Genomic DNA, 19,194 nt, shown 5'->3' with positions numbered 1-19,194 from the left:
CCTTCTGTCTTGGGTGTGATAGCCCGTCGCCATGCATACCAAAATCGCATCTGTTGCGAACCAACGAACCAACCGACGGCTCTGATTGGAGGCCGCAACGAAACCCTGGCCTTCGTCATGCGGCACGACCGTATCTTCTTACGCAAAACTGCAGTTCGTGATCAAAGGGGCTGGTGTGCGCGCGCGTGTGTGCGGACTAAGATGCCGGGGTGATGATGGCAGTGCCCAGTCTCAGCGCGCCTCAGGGTCACCCAACTCCGTTTTCAACACCCATCATTAGCCGGTTCCGTTGACATTCACACATACCCTCTCAATGATGAGTGGGAGAAAAAGAAGAGGAAAAAAAAATAGAGTCGAGACTCTTTTCATTCGCATTCAATACATCATCTAGCGTTATCCGTTGCCGGGCGTGGATGGGTCTACACACCCACATAACAGACCTGCTTCCAGTCTCCGCACGCCACCTCATGCCCATTGACGGTAATCAAAGGGCTAAGGCTATCATCTGCTCATCGTCTTCCGTCTCGTTCGTATTCTAAAGTAAAAGAAAATCTTATCTACGATGGTGTCGTTCCGATCGTTTGCCCGTCACCTGCGTCGTTGCCCCTTTTGGTGTTTGGTTTTCCTTCATCGTAACCTGGAGGCTTCCCTTATTTGAACATCATGACGTTATATATAAGCTCCCTGTAGAGGTTGACGGAGAGGGAGTTTACACGCATGCGTGCGTGCATTAAAAATAAAATTGCTTCCTCAGATTCCGCATCCGCGCAGAATTCGGCGGCAATTGCGGCTGAACCATGCTCGTCGTCGACGCCACTGTCGAAGATTCCTCACCGCTCGGCTCGGCCGCGGCGTCTTCCTACTGGCCCGCGGCGCTAGCGAGCTCATTGAGCTTGCCCCGCTCCTCCTCGGTGAGCATGCCATACCACTCCTGGAAGTTGGCCACGTTCTCACGTGCCGTGCGCAGAAAGAACTCTGTCAGGTAGGCCTGCGTCTCGTCGTCGCGCTGGCGGGCACCGGAGCCCTCGATGAAGGACATCAGATCCGCCTTGGTGCCGCCCAGGCTGAGGTCGAGCGTCTCGGGCTCATCCTCCCAGCCATCGTCTTCGTTCTCCTCGTCGGCGTACTCTGCCGCGGCCGCCACTGCTGCGGCGTTGGCGGCGGCGTTGGCACCTGAGGCGGAGAGGAGCTCTTCGATCAGAACCTTGAGAATCTTGAGGGAGGCGGGAATAACAGTATATTGGTCGGGGTCTAAGTCGTCCAGGTTAGTTACCTAGAGAATTTTCGCTGCCGAGGAGCACCTACTGGCTTTGGCACGCGAGCGCGTCATGATTCTGCCATCGTTGCCGCTGTTCACAATCAGATCGCCCTTAACCATGGTCTGGGCAAGACGGATATCGTTGAGAGAGTAAAGCTTGGACAAGGCAATGACGCTACAAAGAAGAAAAGAAAAGAAAAGAAAAAAGTCAGCCTCGTGTGTATCTTTTCAGCAGAACTTGGTAGACTTACTTTTGACGGATTTCGTCGTACCCGGCAAAGCTGACCGAGTTCTCGAGCCACTTGCTCATCACAACCTGCAGACCCGTGTTGCCGTGGATCTGGATCTGGCTGAGGAATTCTACAACATCACTGGCACCTACGAGCGACAGGCGGGCAAAGACAAGGATCAGAGACTGAATGAAAGGGGCGGCCTCGGCGGAGGCGAGCCTGGTAGCTACGGCCTGTAGCAGCTGGGGCAGGAATGGACCAAGACGCTCTTGGCCAGCCTTCTCGACGAGCTCCGCCGCAAGGCCACCGACTTCCGAAGCAGAGTTGTCCTCGACAGAAGGGCCCAGCAGACGGTCGATGATGTGGAGGCACACCTCGAGACCCGATCGGCCGTTCTCGTCGTGCCAGCCAAAGACCTGGTGGTGGTCGTGCATGAGGAGATACTTGACAGACTCGGCACCGGGGCGCAGAACCTCGCCCTCGTTCGACTCCATCAGGAGACGGTTAAGCTTAGGGAGCGTGGCGGCGACGAAACCAGCAGGCAGAGGCTCAGATCCGTGCTCGACAAGGGCGGTGAGCAACTCTGTGGCAACGGTAACAAGAGGATCGTCCTGGGTAACGTTTGCGGTGTTGAAAGCCGCGGTCAACGTAGGCAGAATCTTGGCGCAGAGAGCAGTGTAAGAAGCAGTGTCGGAAAGAGTGCGCACGATTTCTTCAAAAGCCTCGCAGATGAGCATAGTAGCCTGGAAGTTTGACGCGCCGAGCTTGGCAACCATGAAGAGAAGGTCAACCGAGGGAACATCCTGCGAAAGCACAATTCTGGTGTTCATATTGATGGCGGCGCGCAGGGACTCGGCAAGAGTGACAAGGAGCTCATCGGCGTCCTCCATTTCCTCGGGGTCCTTGTTTTGCATGTATTGAGCGATGGCGTTGATGACGGGGACCTGACGATCGGCAGTCACTCTTCCGGAGCGAATAAAGCCCTCGACCGCCTTGATGCAGGCAACCTGAACAACCTCGGACTCCTCGGAGGTGATGCACTGGATGATGCGGTCGAGGAGGGCGGGCGGGGTCTGGAAGCCCCTAGCCAGAGTACCCCCAACGAGGTAGCCGCGAGCCCTCAGCAAGGGCTGCTCGTTCTGGTTGACGGCGTAGTCGACAAGTCCAAGGTACGCCTTGGAGAGAGCTTCGGGGATGGGCTTCTCCATGTCCTGGAAGTCGCTCAGGAGCATGTTGAAGAGGTAAAGCGAGGCCTCCTGACTCCTCCAGTTGGAGCCGTCGCCGGGGAAGAGAGTCTTGGTGTAGCCAAAGAGCCCCTCGACGGCCTTCTCGCTGTACCATTCGCCAAGCTTGATGAGCAAGTCGCCAGAAGCGGTGCGGGCAGTGTAGTTGGCCGTCACGGAGGTCTCCTCGGCAAGGTATAGGGAGCAATCGATATCCCACAGCTCCTCCTCTTCGCGGCTGATGCGGGAGTAGCCTATAACCATCTTCATGACGTCGACCATCCAGGGGGTATCCTGGGCCGAGGCGTGGGAGGCCAGTTGGGCCTCGAGCTCGGCCTGAACGGGAGGCGCGCGGAAGCATTGGTTCAGGAAGTCGAGCTCCTCGAGTATCAAGAAATCCAGTGTGTAAGGCAGGCTGTCGGCGTCCTCAAGGCGGCCCTGGGCCTCGTGTCCGATGTAGAGGTCCTCGTGCGGCTTCTGCAGCAGAGACAGCTCTTCCCAGACGGCGGTGAAGAGGCTGGTGCTGTGGGGCAGTAGGAGGTGGGGGAAGACGGACTTGACCTTGAGGAGGGTCTTGACGACCTGCAACTTCATGGCAACGACGGGGTTCCAGCTGTCGGGCTGTCCGTGGGTAAGCTCGGCGGGGGCGTCGGGCAGACGAGACTTGAGAACCTGGGCGAAGAAGGGATACCAGTCTTTGAGGGCCTCCTCGGCGAAGGTCTTGACCTCCTTCATGTGGTCCTCCTTGACGATATCCATGAGGTCGAAGCAGGAGCGGAAGACGGAGATGGCGAGGGCGCGCAGGTTGGGTTTGCGGGCCTCGTTCAGGGCGACCTCGGTGACGGTCTTGACGATGTCGCGGGCCATGGTAAAGAATTGGTCCTCGCTCAGGCTCTCATCAATAATGTCGCCGAGAACTCGGAGGGCACCGTGAAGTTGCACGTCGGTGCTCGTAGGTATGACGCCCAGGACGGTGGGCAGGAGGCTGGGCCATCGTTCGGGGAAGTCGACGGAGGCGATCTTGCCGATAGCGTAGCTAAAGACAGGGAGAGAGACCAAGTCAGCTTGACTCTTCTTCATTGGGCTTGGGCGTGCCGTAGAGGGCGCGTGGATCGGGCAGACAGAGAGACAAGCGCACCACCATACCTTGCGGCAATCTTGACAAGCCTCTTGTCTTCATTGCTGAGGGCGATCTCGAGAAGGGTGTTGCGCAGCTGTTCGCGTGCGGGATCAGAGATTTCGACGAGGGGCTCGCTGGCGTCTCGGTCCTCGGGGTTCCAGTTTCTCTCGATGAAGAGACGCAGGGTGCTGAGGGCAGCCTGGCGGATGGCGGTATCGATGGAGGTGTGGTTGGCGATGTTGGCCAGTGAGGTAGGGAAGGCCGGGTTGGAGCGGGCGTGCTTGAGCTCGATCTCGGCCTGCTGGCGGGGGCCCTGTTCGGAGCTCTGGGTATTCGCCAGTAGCGAAACCAACTGGTCCTCCATATTAGGGCGAGTTCAAAGGAGATGTATCGTGTTCCGTGATCTACGCGCGCAGTCGGCCGGTGGGTTGTCGGAGTGCGTTTGCAGTGTTTGTGCGGACGGTCGATCGAGTCCGTCGGCTTCGGCTTCTCGCAGAAAACGGTATGCGCCGATAATCGTGAGTCGCGTCGTGTAGGGAGGGGTGGAGGGGGAGGGGGAGAGAGGGAGAGAGACAGACAACAAATGAAAACTAATTAGGTAGAGGACTGGTCCCACAGGAGAAGGTTAGCCAGTAAGGTCGGGATACCGAGGGGGGGGAGAGGTGACAGCAAAAACAACAAGGAAAAAAAATAGTAGGTGGAAAGAGTCCCGGGGCTGAGTCAACCGACGGTTAGGTACCCAAACCCAAAGGTAGAAATAGAGGGTGCAAGGCGGTGGGTACAAACAGCGTAACGGTGTGTGTGTGTGTGTATGTGTGTGTGTGGATGGGCTTTGTGCGTGTGTTTGTGCGCGAGCGTTTGTGTATTTCTGGCGATGTTTCTCACTTTCTTTTGGCGGGGTCGTTTCCTTTCCCTTCCCGGTTTCGACGCGTGAGTGGAGAGTCTCGGGGGGCTTCCTCTCTCACAGGCCGGGGGGGAATGCCGTAGTCCCTGCTATGCATACCCACGTACCTAGGTACCTGGGTAGTAGGGAGGCAGCACGGAGGTACCTACATCACCACTCGCTCTGTACCAGGTAGTTTCCCCCGCACCAGTCCTCTCGGGTTGTTTACAGCACACCTAGTAAGTACTTCATCTTGCGGAGCTGACTACGGCGTTAGGTAAAGTAGGGAAGCACGCGATTGAAAAAGAACCCGACCGCCAACGCGCCCGCATGCTTTGCCTAGCTAGGTAGGCACACTAGAAGCCGCCGCCGTAACGCTGCCGCACCAACAAAACGGCTGGGAAGGGGAACGGGGAGGGGAGGGGTCGTCGAATCCATCATTTTCAGGTGTCAGGACCAGGAACCAGCACCACACACACCCAACCCAACGCGGAGGGATGTCAAGCACGGGCCGCTTGGCGCCCCTAGCAAACACTTCCTCTCCACTTATCCGGATGTGCTTAGGTAATTCTCTAATTCTTCACGAGTGCCTAGCGCGGGGTCGAACCTTTGGGCGATGTGTGTGTGTGTGTGTACGTACGGAGTACTTACACAATGACAGAGTGCATACCTACGATACAGCATATGCCTGAGCCCAAGGACTCTGACCCAAGCCTAACATCCGTCCTGCTCGGGCCACCGTCCATAACCCAACCCGAGTCACAGTTAGACGCGAGACGGAGGCGTCCGTGGATGGAAGCGGTGACGGTACGTGATGAACACTTGCCCGCGGGCGCGGACCAGAGCTCCGTCCCCTCCAGCTTTCACCGTCTTCTCCATCCCCTCCCCCCTTCCCGGCCCTGGGACTAGAACTGCAACTAGAACCCACTCGGCCGTACGTACCACAGCACTGGCGTGGCTGGGCACAATGACATGCCACCAAATTGCTCTGCATCAGTATGCTTCAATTCATCCAGTCTATACGACAATTTGACCAGACCCCGCCGTCCGTCCATGTCAAGTCTATCCATAATGACTCTCTACACAAACCACATGCCACGTACCACATGCCACATCCCGTTCATCCCTTCATTTGAAGCCCTATAAACCCACCACTCTCATGTCTACCCTGACCGTCTACCACCGGTCTGCCTGCTTACTGCCCACCTGCCTGCTCAGGCCGGACCAGCACTCTCCCCAGCCTTTTGGACCCGGAAATCTGTGCAATGGACTGAAAAAACAAGAAAAGAGAAAAAAAACAAGAACAAGGGAAACACAACAAATCAATCCGGTAAGCAGTAGTGGTACACCCAGAACTCGGACTCGCTCGCGACGCATACTCCCAAAAGAAAAAGAAGAAGAAAAAAGGATAATGATAAAAAAAACGCCACAAGCCCAACTGCCGCCCTATAGACGCGCATCATGTACTCTTTCCGCTTCACCTTGTGACACCAGTTTTGACCTGCTCGACCTCATGCGTCGGCACCACCCTTCATCATCGTCCGCAGGCTGACAATCTCTCTCTTCAACCGCGCATTCTCCTTCTTGACCCGCGCCGTCTCCTCGCTGTGTTCGCGCAGGCTTCGGATGAGCTCCTCCTTGTCCTCTCTGCCCTTGCCCTTCAGCGCCTTGACGATCTTGCCGAGCTCACTGTTGAACTTCTCGTACATGAGCTCGTTCTCCGCCGTCGACTCCCTGTACAGCTGGTCGATGCTCTTAACCTTGGTCTCCGACGCCTTGAGCGTGCTTTCCATGTCGCGCTGGATCATGGACTGACGATCCGTCAGCTCCGCCATCATGCTCGGGATCCGCTCCTCGAGCGACTTGACCGACGCTGTGAGCTTGCGTAGGTCCACCGTGTTGGTATGTGTGCCCAGACCCGAGTTGACTCTCGACATTTCCTCGGCAATCTTGGAGAGCTCCGATTGCAGCGATGCGTCGACGTCCTCAACTGCCTTCTTCTCCGTCTGTAGCCGTTCCCGTAGCTTCTGTGGCGACTGGAGCCGGAGCTTTCCGCTACCTGGGGGTTTGCCGGGGCTCGTAGATGGCCGTGGAATAGCGTCGGACGATTGAGTGCCCACCGGGCGAGCGGGTCTCAGAGTCGGAATGTTGGAGGTCGACAAGCCTCTAGCATGTCCCTTGGGCGTGCGACTCGGCGCGTTCTCGCGGTCAGAGGGCGTGGGCGGTGAAAACATTTCTGGCAGACTCGTCTTCTCCTTGTGGCGAGGGGACACCATACGAGGGGACCGCAGGCTGTGGGATGTCGGACTTATCGGTATCCTAGATGGTGACACGACCCGCGGCGTTGAGTTGAACTTCTCCGACGTCTGCTTGTTGATCCGTAAGGGCATCAACGCTTCTTCGATCTTATCCCGAGGATCGATGATGGTAGCTGCCTCCATAAGGCTTCTCAGATCAGAGAGCGAGCTTCGCCGCTTCTTCTTGGAAGACTTGGCCGGCGTGGCCTCTACGTCAGGCTCGCCGATGGTCTCCAGGCGCATGTCGAGTCGGTGGGAGCTGGTCGGTCTTGGATCCTCGTCGAATGCGCCTGCGATGGGCGGCCTGTCTCGAGAACCAGGCCTCCTCAGTTTGTTCGGTCCGGACTGAGTTCCAGAGTCGATGGACTTTGCCCGTGACGATGTCATCTTGGATAAACTAGAGCTCGAGGCGGCATCTGCAGAGGCGGGGTGGCGGCCGTGCTTGCTCAGCGTGCGCCAGACAGAGGAACGCTCCGGGTCGTTCTTGCTGTTCTGTCGTAGCAGAGAGTCGAAGCCAAACTTGCGCCGAATGGAAGACGTATTTGATGTCAGCGAGCCTGAGTGCGACTTTCCGCTGCGAGAATTCATGGACTCGAACGCTTGTTGAACGGTGAGATTGACACCAAACCCAGCATCGTCAAAGATCCTGTCGCAATCATCTACCAGGCGGTCCAGGAGGTTGATGTAGTTCTGCGCCGTGCCGTCCGAGACCAGAAGTTCCGCGAACGACACAGTCAGGATACCTCGATCACCATCGTTGCCGCAGCCGTCGAGCAGATCGGCGAGCAGCTTGATCAAAGCCGTAAATGCCCTCTGGTTCTGCGGCGCCATTTCTTTGAAGATGAAATTGACGAAATCAGCAAAGTTGCCAGGGACTTGTCGGTTCATCCGCTCGAGCAACGTATCCAACGTCTGCTTCGTCATGATCGGGCCCATCTGCTCACCCCAAGCGATGCGGATGAACTTCTCGAACGCGACGAAAATCACATCAGCGCCCAGCTCGGAGGAAGCGTCGAGGTCAAAGGGACTCTCGATCAACCGGTTGTAGAGGTCATTGACCAGAAGCTCATCGGCCGCGGACCGGTTCAGCAGCATCCTCCCAACGATACTCCCCTTCCGAGCCTGCAGGCTGGCTACGTATCCGGTAAAGGTCTGCTCCAGCCGCACAAGCGGGTTCTCGGGACGGTCGTCGCCGCCCATCTTGATAGCGTCTCTCCCTTTGGCAGAACCGTAGAGAGAGCCCGCCTCGCTGTTTGCTCGCGACACCGGTGGCGGGAAGACGTTGGTTACTGGCACCCGGTTAAATTTGGGCGAGTTCTGTCCTTCCGTGTGGGTGGAGCCGCCCCAGATGCTGGAGAAGAGCCCCTTGACTGGCGACGAAGCAAGGAAGGATCTCGTCTTTTCTGCCCTGGTCATGAGAGGGAGGCCCTTGAGGACCTTGGTGTAGTAAGAAACCAGCGCGGGCGCCAGTCGCATGTTGGACACGCTGAATTGAATGCCAAGTAGCTGGATGACTGTGTATAGGGTTAGCATTCTCATCTTCCTACCGGTCTACTGGCGAGCAGTCTTACTTCTTCGAGTGAGCGTGGGCAAAAAGTCATCAAACGCCACTTCGTCCGAGAATTGTCTTCCGTTCAAGCCAGCAGTCACCATATTGACCTTTTTGAGGTCGCCACACTTGACGTTGACAGTAATCTCCACACCGTAATGGCCTATCGGTGCCCCCTTGGTGCCCTTGTCATGATCGATGACAATGCGAATCGGCGCGGGCTCCTTTCGGCCATCAATCAGTTGGTCAACGCCCTCTTGAAAGACGGCGGCAAATATGCCGAGGTTGCTGTCTGGCGTCCGGATGGAACGCAGGGTCCAAGAAGGGTCCTCCCGCTCCTTTTCCGAAAACCGACCCTCAACGCGGGCCTTGGCGATGTCTTCCGACCACTTTGATGTCCGTGTGAAAGCCTCGTCGAGTAGGAAACACCGCGACGTAACGGCGGTGCCTGTGACCCACTCTCCAGCGTGGGCTCCCTTCATCTCTTGTGTCGAAGTCATCCAGATGAGCTTGCCGTCCGCTGACTCGGTGAAACGCACATCGGCAAGGCCGTGCCAGCCGGTAAATGCGAGCTCGTAAGAAGGATGCCCACCAGCAGCGTTCGTCATTGAGAGAAGAAGCCCAGCTGCCGAGGGCTTGTCGATTTCGCGAAGAAGATCCTTGCCGCTCATTGGCTTGGGGCCCAGCTTCTTCACAATGACAACACAGTCGGAGAACAGAAGGAAGATTCCTGCACGCTCCGCCATCTCCGGTGGGTCGAGCAGGCGGTAGGGCGCGGGAAGCTCGACGAAGTCGACCGCGTGGATGAGTCGCCCTTGGGGCTCGAGGTCGAGAGGCCAACTCTCGACCATATTTCGCAAGCGACTCGTCACTTGAGGCTTATCGGGGATGGGCTCGTCCATTGAGCAGATATTCGTAATGATGTCGCGCGCTTTGAGCATGGGCTGCAGGGCCGGATGTGTCATGGGGAGACAGCTGACGATTTGGTCGATAAGCAGACTGTAACGAGGAAGGCGTTGGACAGGCTCGATGAGGATGGAGCGAACAGTCTGCTCGCCGGTCTGGAGGACCCGTTGGCGGAAGCTCGACTGCTGATCCAGACACGAGTTGAGAAGCGTGGGGAAGTGCTGGCTCGCGCGGATGTAGTCCTGGTAGCAGTCCGTGAACTTGGGGAACCACTCGAGAAAGACCCTCGCGATTGCCAATGAGCCGCTGGGGTCCTTGGATTTGAACGGCGACCCCATTCTCGAACCTGTAAGCGCAACCGTCGTCACTTGCATGTCCTTGACAGCTTCCTCCTCGGTCTCGTCCATGATCTCACGCAGCTCCTGCACGAAAGCAGAGTTGACCTGCAGTATTCTATCCGCGGACCTGGGAAACAGCTTCTCGAGCTCCTCCTCGGAAGGGCTCAGACTGCTCGGGTCGCGTTGCTTGGCAGATTGTCTAAAGTCGTCGGCGATGTGCTTCACCAGCTCATTCAGCTTCAACACATATCTCTCTTCGGTATCGACCAGCTCTCCAAGCTTCATCCTCAGATCCACCTTTTGGTCCTTGGAGAAGGACTTGCTACGGTTCAGCGACGTCGGCCTCGAGGGCGCCCTCCGTAGCTTCGACGTCGGCAGGAATACGGGCTCTCCCAGCGCCTTCACCAGCGGCGTGTATCCCCCGTACTGGCGCAGCGTCGGGTCAAGAAAATCGTCCTCATCGTCAGGCAGCTCCTCCAGATCCTCGGTTTGCAGCGGCACGATGGAACCGGGCGGCAGGACAAAGTCGATGTCGACGTTGCTCAGGTGCTGGGTCTGGAGGGCGGTCCGCAGCGTCTCGAGAACCTCGGCGGCGTTTTCGCTCTTGACCATATCCTTGGCGAGGTCGGCCGCATGTTGCTCGCTAAACAAAGCCGGGCCGCTGCCCGGGCGACGCCCTCTGGTGGTCGGGTATGTGTTCTTCAGATGGTTCTTGACAACTTCGGGCAGCTCCTGAAAGTACTTGTAGAGGCCGAAAGCGAGACCGCGGTAGATCTCGTCGCCCTGCCATTCGCGCGGCAGGTGGTTGACGACGGTATAGAAGGGCGAGTTGGGTTGTATGGTAAGACGCGGGAAGGACTGGAAGCCGGCGGGGCTGTAGATGTGGATCTGAACGCGGGAGCTGTTGAGGGTGTAGTTTGCGGTTGTGGAGGGTCCATGGAAGAGGAGGACCGGCAGGTGTCCGAGGAGGGGGTCGGTGGCGTGGTAAAGGGTGAGGAGCTCGGCAGGTAGAGCCAGGTCCTCCGTGACACGAACCATTGTCGGGGGCTGACGGCGATGCGGTCGGTCGGTCGGTCGCGTGGTCTGGTCAATGGGCCTGGGTCATTGCTGACTGACTGGTGTACAAATCGCACAAGGAACAAGAAGAAGCGGAGAGTTGCAAAGTTTGATAAACGAGCGTGTGATGTAGGCGTGAGCGCGCGTGTATGTCTATTAAGACAGGCGCAATTTGGTCCCCAAGTCGAGGTCGAGGCCGCGGTCGAGGTCGAGTTCGAGTTCGATGCGGCGGTCGAGGTGATTCTGAGGGCGGCGATGGATGGATGGCGATGTGACGAAACGAGGTGGAAGAAGTGCTCCAAATGCCAAAGAAAGAATGAGGTAATTAGGGGTGGAAAGAGCGTGAGGAAAAAAGTAGCCAAATTGCCAGGCTGGCTAGCGCGACCAAAGTTGGGAAAGATGAAGATTGCAAGCTAGCAACTGAATTATCGTGTATCTAAGGTTGCGGTGTCGGTGTGAGTTGGCTGGCTTTGAGCTCGGCCAGGGTCGAGAGTTGAGAGAGTCCGTGTGTTGACAACAGCAACAGCAACAGCGATAGCAGGCGGGCAGTGAAGTGAGAAAGGCGCGTGGTGGGTGGGTACACTTGGGTACATAGTAGTTTGGGTATAAAGCAAGGTACCTTATGGAGGGGGCTGGGCTGGGCTCCAGTCGCCAGTGGCAGTGGTGGGGCGTGTGCTACCTAGCACCTAGTTAGCTGGCTGCTGGCGGCGGGCTGTGGTCCGTGGGTCCACCCGCTGTGTTGTTGATTGTTGTTTAGATATTACAATTGAGAGAGGTGAAGCCCAATCTCTCTCCCTGTCTCTTAGGTTGTAAGACGAAGGGGTGGGGTCCTGGTAACATGCGACGGGTCAGTCAGAATGACAGGGAGGGAGGAAGAAACAGTATGTAGGACACAATTAGACGTGGTCCGTAGAGATCCTTGGGTTTTAATTTACCTTTTGTTGTCGTACCCTTTGTTGATCTCGATGTAGGTGCTGGCGACGCAGTGGGACGAAAACCGGCCTTGTTTCCCGTTGCTCCTATTGACCGACACACTCTCACCACACGGGAATGGGAGAGAGAACAAAGAAGGTGGAGGACGGAGAGAGTGTGGTAATGGGCTTCTGATTTCTGGAGTGGGAAAAGAATGACGACAGCCCGCCCACTGCCTCGCAAGACAAGGGGAGGGATTAAGCGACGAACGCCTAAACCTGGCCGTGGGTCTGGGCCAGACCTTTTTGACCTTTTTTTTTTTTTTTTTTCCTTTTTACGGGGAGAGAACGCGCCCAAGATGCGGGATCCAGGAGGAGGGGGTCGAGAAGTCCTGGGCTGGGACATTTTCACTCGGAAGATGGATTGCTTGCGGACCACACACAACACTTGAGCAGCCCAACCGTCAAGCAGGAACCATGTGCGATGGCGTGACTCGTTAGTGAAACTGGTGGTTGGTCTCACCCTATCTGTCTCTGTCTCTGTTTCTCTCTCTGTGTACCAGAAGAGAGATTTTTACCGTATGTCGTTCTGACTGGACGATGCCAACGTGGTGCAGATGCAGGGCGAGGCGTGGTGCAGACGGATGCACCTATAGGTTGCCGGCCTGCGGCATCTCATCGTTCGTTGCCTCCAACCTCTCCCCAGTCATCGTCTACCAAATTGCACTCAGTACCTAGGTAAGATAGGTGCCCAGTGTACCTATATTCTAAATCGGTACCTGAGCAAGGTACTTAAGCTCATCATCCTTCTAGTCTCACCTTGCGTGCTGGCAGCGGTGCGTCAGCAAGCGCCTCCTCCGCTACTACATTATCCATATGGTAATACCTTAGGTAGTTTATTATTTGTATAGATACATATGCCTTACGTACACACATCATACTATCCAGAGAGAGTGAGGTGAGGTCAACATAAACAGATTTAACCGCGACCCGCTTTATCACCCGTCGCGTCCACTCCTGCTCCCAACTTTCCCTCGGTCAGCAATCTGCTCGCACTAAAACAAGATACCTACCTGCACAGCACATACCCACCCTTTTGACCCAATCACCGCTCTTCTGTCCCTGGTCCCCGGTCTCGAGGATGGGACCGGGGTGTTTATGTCAGCCAATGAGGGCCCACCACCAATCTCGACCGAATCAATTTTGGGCGGAACAAGGGACCTGGACAGACAGCAGCTGAGGACTGGACCAGGAACCCCTCCTTCTCGGAACCTTCAAGCCTTATGGCCCTTCTGTGTTATTTATTTCTCCTGACCACCCCGCAGTAATTGGACGGCTTCCGGTTCGACTACCATCCTCACACCTCACGTGCCCGCTTATCGGCCTTTCAAACCCGTCAACTCCCAACTTTTTCTGCAGCACGAATAGAAGCGCTGTCTACCTACGTCACAGTATCTAAACACACCTCCAGACAAGGCCATCATCCCTGCCTCCCCGGCCCGACCATGTCCACCCAAGACGTCGGCATCCCCTTCACCCATGCCCCGGACTCGCGCGGGTACAGGCTCATGGAGCTCCCCCCCGAGCTGGAGGCCCTGCTCACAGCCGAAGATGCCCCGATGTAAGTCGTTTGGGCACGCACTCAATTTACACGCTCACACATTGCAGTATCACACTCACCTCCACCCCCACAACGGCCCTCCTTAAGGCCCAAGACAAGACCTACAAGCTCCTCCAAAAGAACACCTCCAACTCGCTTATCCTCCTCGCCCCTCACGCCGCTACGCCACTGGGCTCAGACACCTCCGCCGCCATGGGTCTCGGCGCCATCGCAACGCTCCACGAGACCATCGAGCTTGTCGCCCAGGCGGAGCCGCAAACGATATCTAACCTCAAGAACACGGGCAGCAAGGGCAAGTGGCACGAGAAGTTCGGCCGAGGGCGTTAGACTGGGTGCGTGCCCTCACTTGTGGATGCCTGACGACCTGTTGATTTGTATTTTACGCCGTGCTTGCGACTACCCTACTGTATGAACTAAGAGTACCCCTGCTTCATGAGAACCCAGAAATTAGAGACCCTACCTCCCCCTATGAACATCTGCACCTGTCTGCCCCCTGTGTGCGCCAGTGGCGACCTAGGTAGGTAGTAGGCAGATGCTCACTTCTCCCCATGACTCCATGCTCAATGCTACGCTATGAAGACTGGTAGGTAAGGAAAAAGGAGACAACAGATCCCGAACCCCAACACCGGCTTCATGGTGCAAACGCGACAAGGCTTCCCCAAGTCATCTCCCCAACTCGAGGCGACCTTCTCTCGTAAACATACCCACTTCCGGGTGTGGGTTGATTGACGCAGGACTCGGAGCAGTTGCTCTGCGACGTACTGCCAGTTGTCTCGGGGTATAGCGTCGACTAAAAAGAAAAGAAGAGAAAATAGACGAGAAAGGGGAGAGAGAGAGAGAGAGAGAGAGAGAGAGAGAGAGAATGTGAAATGCATCGAATGAAAATGGGGAAAGGCGGTTGTTAATCCAGTTCCAAAGGCTCGTCGCTGCTCCCTGCAGCTCCAGCGGCTGCTGCTTTTTGTCGCATGGGTGCTAGATGGATCAATACCCCTTGGGGGCCGGCTGGCATCAACCAGTTTGGACGATCTGGGGCCGGTGGCTGTTTCGGCGGGTTTGGGTTCAAGCCGTTGACCCCACGGTTTGCTCGTTCTTGAATATCCATTGCACCCTTCTCTTCTTGGATAGCTTCACCTTGTATGGCACGATGGGATTCGATGCGCTTGGGTACCATCATCCTTTCTCTCCATCGGGTAGACATATCGCGACCATCGGGCTCTTGGACGATTGCGGGTTGGTCTGGGATCTGCCAGACTTGTTGATCTCCCGTAGCTTGCTTCTGATTCTGAGCTTGCTGCTGAGCTCGCTCGGCATCCCGTCGAACAAACTGGGCATCCTGGGCTTGCAGTCGAGCTTGCAGGGCTTGCCAGGGCTGTCGGTCTTCTGGAGCTAGCTGCGCATGCTGATTTGCCGCGAGATTGCGAGACTCTTGCGCGGCCTGCTTATTGGGATTCGGGGCGGGACCTGTTGGAGGCCATGCTTCAGGTCGAGGGGAGAGCTGCCCCTCGTTCATCTGCTGGCCCTGTTGCTCTATTTGTGGATGTTGTGGCAAACGCACAGACTGTACATCGGCTTTCGGCATTTCGGGATTGTTCGCAGGACGCCGTGTGCCCTTGTTGCGATGATTCTGCCTCTTCGGTTCCAGCGGTGCCGGTGCAGGCCGAGGCGGGGCTCTATCGGCCGGTCCAAACGGTGCTGCTGGCCCCACGGGCTGAAGCCGGTTCGGATTTTGCTGGTTGAAAAACGGAAAGTTTAACGGGTAAGGCATGTTCAAAGCCCCCGGCATAGCTACAGGCTGCGGCTGCGGTTGTTGAAGTCTGGGTTGATATTGCGCAGCAGGAAAGTCAAGACCGCCTGCCATCCCTGGATGCCCTCGGTATTCGGCAGGTGGCCGGGCTGGAAACATGGCCTGGTTCGCGACCTGCCCGGGAATTGGGTATTGTTGCGGAAGTGCAGGCCACAGACGGAGATTATCGCCTGGCAGTCGGCCAAACACGTTCTGTCCAACAACCGGCATAGCGGCGACAGATTGCTGTGCTAATTGAACTGGGGGGGCTTGAACAACTCTCGGCGGCGACTGTCCCTGGGGATGGTTTCCTGCTAGTCTCTGGTTCCTGGGAGGGTCTCTGGGCCTTCTAGGCTTATCCTCTGGCATGTCGAACTTGAGAAAGTCTATGTCAACGCGATGGTTGCTTTCCAATACCTTCCGACGAGCCTTGTCCTCTGCAGCCTTTACTTCGGATTCGTGGCGTACTTGCACATCCACAACGTCAAAGAGCGGGCAGTTGCCCACCTTTCCGCCCCTTGCCTTATCGTCAAAGTGGCTATAGTCGCAGGATTTGGAACAGACGTAGCACTGGATGTTCCTGCAATTGGCAGCGGTACAGGTCATTTTATTGCATCCCATTTCCTTGATGAAAGGAGTGCCACCTAAAGGTACTCAAAGTCAGTAGCTGCAAAATGCACGGCTGTGGTGGCAACGCGGGTTGTAGAACGCGACTCACATTTATTGCACTTGCGAATCAGAGCTGCCGACATGGCTTCCTCTATTTGATGCCGAGCTCCAATGTCTTTATCGCGCGCAGCCTCCTCGCACGTCTTTGGAAGGTGTGTATCCTCCTTGCAGTGGCGACAGCTGACCCTCCGGCAATCTGGGTTGTCGCATCTGAACTCTCGATTGGTATCAATGGGTGGATATTCGGCAGCGTATGGGCAAAAGGGACATGTTTCCAAGTTTTCTATACCCGCCATCCGGAGGATAGCCTCATTCTCGATGCGGTCTAGGGCTGCTGATAGTTGATCGCTGATGAATTTTTGACGCTGTTCTCGGGAAAACCCTGCCTTACATTGGTCCATGGACATACAGATCAGCTCATATTTGGATTGACCAACAGCGTGTTCAGCAGTCCGCCGTGCACAGTCAACACAAAAGAGCTCCAGAAAACTTAGCTGTGTTCAATTAAGGCACTTTACGGAGATAGGAGAGTACTCACATGAGGGTTTTCCAAGTTTTGGCAGCTTACCGCGCGGTTCCGAGCGAGTTCGCCAAAACAACACCCGCACTCCACGACATTACCGTCTGCCAAGGCTTTCGCAAAGTTGAGCTTCTCCTGAGCACTGTCAAGGTATGCTTTTATTCGTTTGCTTCTCAGTTTTCGGGCAGCTTGAAGTTCTTGCAGAGCTCTTTTCTCGTCCGGATTGTTCGTGGCTTCGATGGTGCGATCCAGTTGCATGTCGTCGTACTTGGTTTCTGTCACAGGTCTGGATCTCTTTGTTGAAGAGAAGCCTTCCGGAATGTTCTCACGCGACCCCCTTTGTAATTCGCTAATGGCTATGTCAATGGCCACGTACGCTGGCAGCAGCTGGTTGCTCTTGCTGGCCAAGACCTTACGAATGCCATTGATAGTGGCATCAGGGAACTCATGCTTCAGAACCTTTTTCCTATTTCCGACATGAGTCTCGTGCTTCATCTGGCCATAGGCGTCCAAAGATAACGAACGTGATGGGATAGTTGGGAGACTGGGGAACTTACGTTATAGCTAAGTATTCCGGGTTTGACTCCATTCCCCGGTTGGCATGTTCGTAGGTACGACGAATATTGGCCTCTTCATCTGGGTCCTCTGAAATTTCTCGCTTGCGCTTGAGGGCATTGGAGTAAGACCTCTTTGGGTACGGTTTCCCCATCTCGAAGAGTCTCAAAATCTCGTCGATGGTTTGCTCTGAATTGTACTGGAACTTTAACGCCGTCTCTTTGAGGAAATCAGTGCAGATTTCCGGAAAGACGGCAATAACGGTAGCAACGCACGCACTCTTCGTCTTTTCGGCTGCGTCTGCCATCTCTGCGGCTGGGTTTGTTTGCGGGCGGTATCCTTTCACAAATCCATGGATGGCGTTCGCAATGCGCTTCGGCAGCCTCGTTGGGTGCTTACAGCCTCTCTGAGCCCTTTCTTGCACTGGTGGAGGAGCCTGCGGCCGTAGTAAACTATCTGCTCGCTGTTTTTGGTTAGCTGGCTTGTCATCTTGGCGCCATTTCTTCAACCAAGTCCACATGATGAATAGACCGGGGTGATGGTAGATGGAGAGGGACGGGTAAGATTTCTTGACATGAGATGAACATTGAGAATGCGTAGAGCATGGCTATGCAACCATGGGCCCATGACATTAAAAGGGGAGGCAACTTGGGGAGTTACCCGCATGGGTATTCTGTACCGGCGAACCATGTTCAACGCGAGGCGCACCCAACAGAGTTCTGCCACAGGTGAGAAGACTTCTCACTCCAGCCCATATATTTTGGTAAGGCGGCATACGCATGTCTTCCAAGCGATAGGGTATGAGTCACTCGATGGAGCAGAAGGTTCAAGGTGAACCAGAAAAGAAATAAGGTTGTGCGCCTTACTTCAACAGAACGTATCGTCGCCGAGGAGTGGTGATAAGAACAAGAAAACATGAACATATAACATACCTTCTGGTTACAGCTACAGTAGAGAGGTGTACCTATGGTCTGGGTTCAAGGTAGGCCCCAGCCAGGACCTGTGGAAGGAAGAGACGAAACGTCGTCGGATTGCAGCTTGTGGGCGGGATGATGAGAAAACACCAGTAGCGAGACAGACGAAGGGATCGCCGTCGAGTGTTGGGCGATCAGAGGTCGTAAGGGATATCAAAATATTCCTGCTCATCAAGATGAATTCGTCTTTGCCTGCGTGCCTGGATTGCGATGGTGCCTTTTTCGGTAAAGGCAGCCGGCCAAACGGGAGGAAGGTGAAGTCAAGGCTCGTCAGACGGTGGGCTCTCAACGGATGGCAGGTATGGCCGTGGGAAGGTGACCCTGTGCCTGGCTGCTTCCAGAAGAGAGCAGCCTTCTAAAACAAGACCGCTTCTCTCTCTCCGTCTTTTCCTTTCACATAGGTTCTCTTACACCGTGTTTGCTGTCCAGCCAGAGCAGCCAAACGCAATATGACTTGGGTCTTGAATGTTTGGACGACTGGCTCCACAAACAACACCGTGCAAACGGCGCTCCTCCTCCCGACTAACCGCTCACTATTCTTCCTTGAAGAACTTGAACGACTGTCTGTCTGCCTGTCTGCCTGCCTGCCTGCCTGCCTGCCTGCCTGCCTGGCTGACTTGCTGACTCGCTGGTCCGTCTAGCCACACTCCCCACCGCTTCTGTGCCTTTTTGCTGTCTGAACTTTCTTCGATGTACCTTGAAGTCCCTCGTGCAGATTGCCTTTTTCGCCGCGTGTTCGTTGAGGATCGTAGCTAGGCGTGCCCGCCAGCCTGTACGCTGTGTCTCCTTGTCAATCGGAAAAATCCTCCGACATGAAGTGACGTTGGGAACCCACGAACACCTGAGTCAAGGGGGTGTGATGGCGGGATGGACCCGTGGATCGTCAGACGGCCCGAAGGCCGGGCACTCCTAGCGTAGTTCGGCTGGGTCGGCCAACAGGCCAACTGAGTAATTAATTGAAGTTACCATTATAGGCAGTGTTGCGGGGAAAGGAAAGAAGAATACGCGCCCGATCTTATTCCCGGCGTCTGTGAAATAGTATCCATAAACCTCCAAAATGCGACGATTTTCATGCTGCTCCCGAAACAATTTATATGCTGCCTGCGAGCTTTACAAGTTCACCACAGTGTCACGCCTGAGTCACGTCTTTAGCAACGCAATTGGCACTGGCCAGGAGCCAACCTCATCCCATTCGGCTATAGCTTTAAGCATCTCTTGGTATCAGCCCAACTCTTATCTCAGCATGACACTGTACTAGTAGGTCCATGACGGAGCCACCGCCATTTTCATTGGATGTAATG

The 19,194-nt window shown here is 55.7% G+C and overlaps 4 protein-coding genes across 4 annotated transcripts; 1 reads left to right on the top strand and 3 right to left on the bottom strand.

Moving 5' to 3' along the window:
- Positions 1-859: 859 nt before the first annotated feature.
- Positions 860-4,195, bottom strand: LY79DRAFT_670960 (importin-beta domain-containing protein; the record flags this gene model as incomplete). Its single annotated transcript, XM_060563847.1, has 4 exons — positions 860-1,251; positions 1,306-1,433; positions 1,510-3,747; positions 3,858-4,195. The coding sequence occupies 4 exons, from the start codon at positions 4,193-4,195 to the stop codon at positions 860-862; spliced, it is 3,096 nt and encodes a 1,031-aa protein (XP_060412582.1).
- A 2,030-nt stretch (positions 4,196-6,225) lies between these two features.
- Positions 6,226-10,842, bottom strand: LY79DRAFT_670959 (RhoGEF domain-containing protein; the record flags this gene model as incomplete). Its single annotated transcript, XM_060563846.1, has 2 exons — positions 6,226-8,525; positions 8,583-10,842. The coding sequence occupies 2 exons, from the start codon at positions 10,840-10,842 to the stop codon at positions 6,226-6,228; spliced, it is 4,560 nt and encodes a 1,519-aa protein (XP_060412581.1).
- A 2,434-nt stretch (positions 10,843-13,276) lies between these two features.
- Positions 13,277-13,719, top strand: LY79DRAFT_580979 (uncharacterized protein; the record flags this gene model as incomplete). Its single annotated transcript, XM_060560161.1, has 2 exons — positions 13,277-13,392; positions 13,440-13,719. 2 exons carry the CDS (start codon positions 13,277-13,279, stop codon positions 13,717-13,719), a joined length of 396 nt encoding a protein of 131 aa, XP_060412580.1.
- A 528-nt stretch (positions 13,720-14,247) lies between these two features.
- Positions 14,248-17,818, bottom strand: LY79DRAFT_634961 (uncharacterized protein). The gene is made up of 4 exons (XM_060562246.1): positions 16,922-17,818; positions 16,383-16,830; positions 15,894-16,323; positions 14,248-15,819 (listed from the first exon to the last, which is right to left on the bottom strand). Exons 1-4 carry the CDS (start codon positions 17,437-17,439, stop codon positions 14,294-14,296), a joined length of 2,922 nt encoding a protein of 973 aa, XP_060412579.1. The 5' UTR covers positions 17,440-17,818; the 3' UTR covers positions 14,248-14,293.
- Positions 17,819-19,194: the final 1,376 nt, after the last annotated feature.

This window comes from Colletotrichum navitas (genome assembly GCF_030913465.1).
Source record: "Colletotrichum navitas strain CBS 125086 chromosome Unknown LY79scaffold_43, whole genome shotgun sequence".
Taxonomy (NCBI): Eukaryota; Fungi; Ascomycota; class Sordariomycetes; order Glomerellales; family Glomerellaceae; genus Colletotrichum; species Colletotrichum navitas.
The sequence above is the reverse complement of the archived record's forward strand: the minus strand, read 5'-3'. Positions and strand labels throughout refer to the sequence as shown.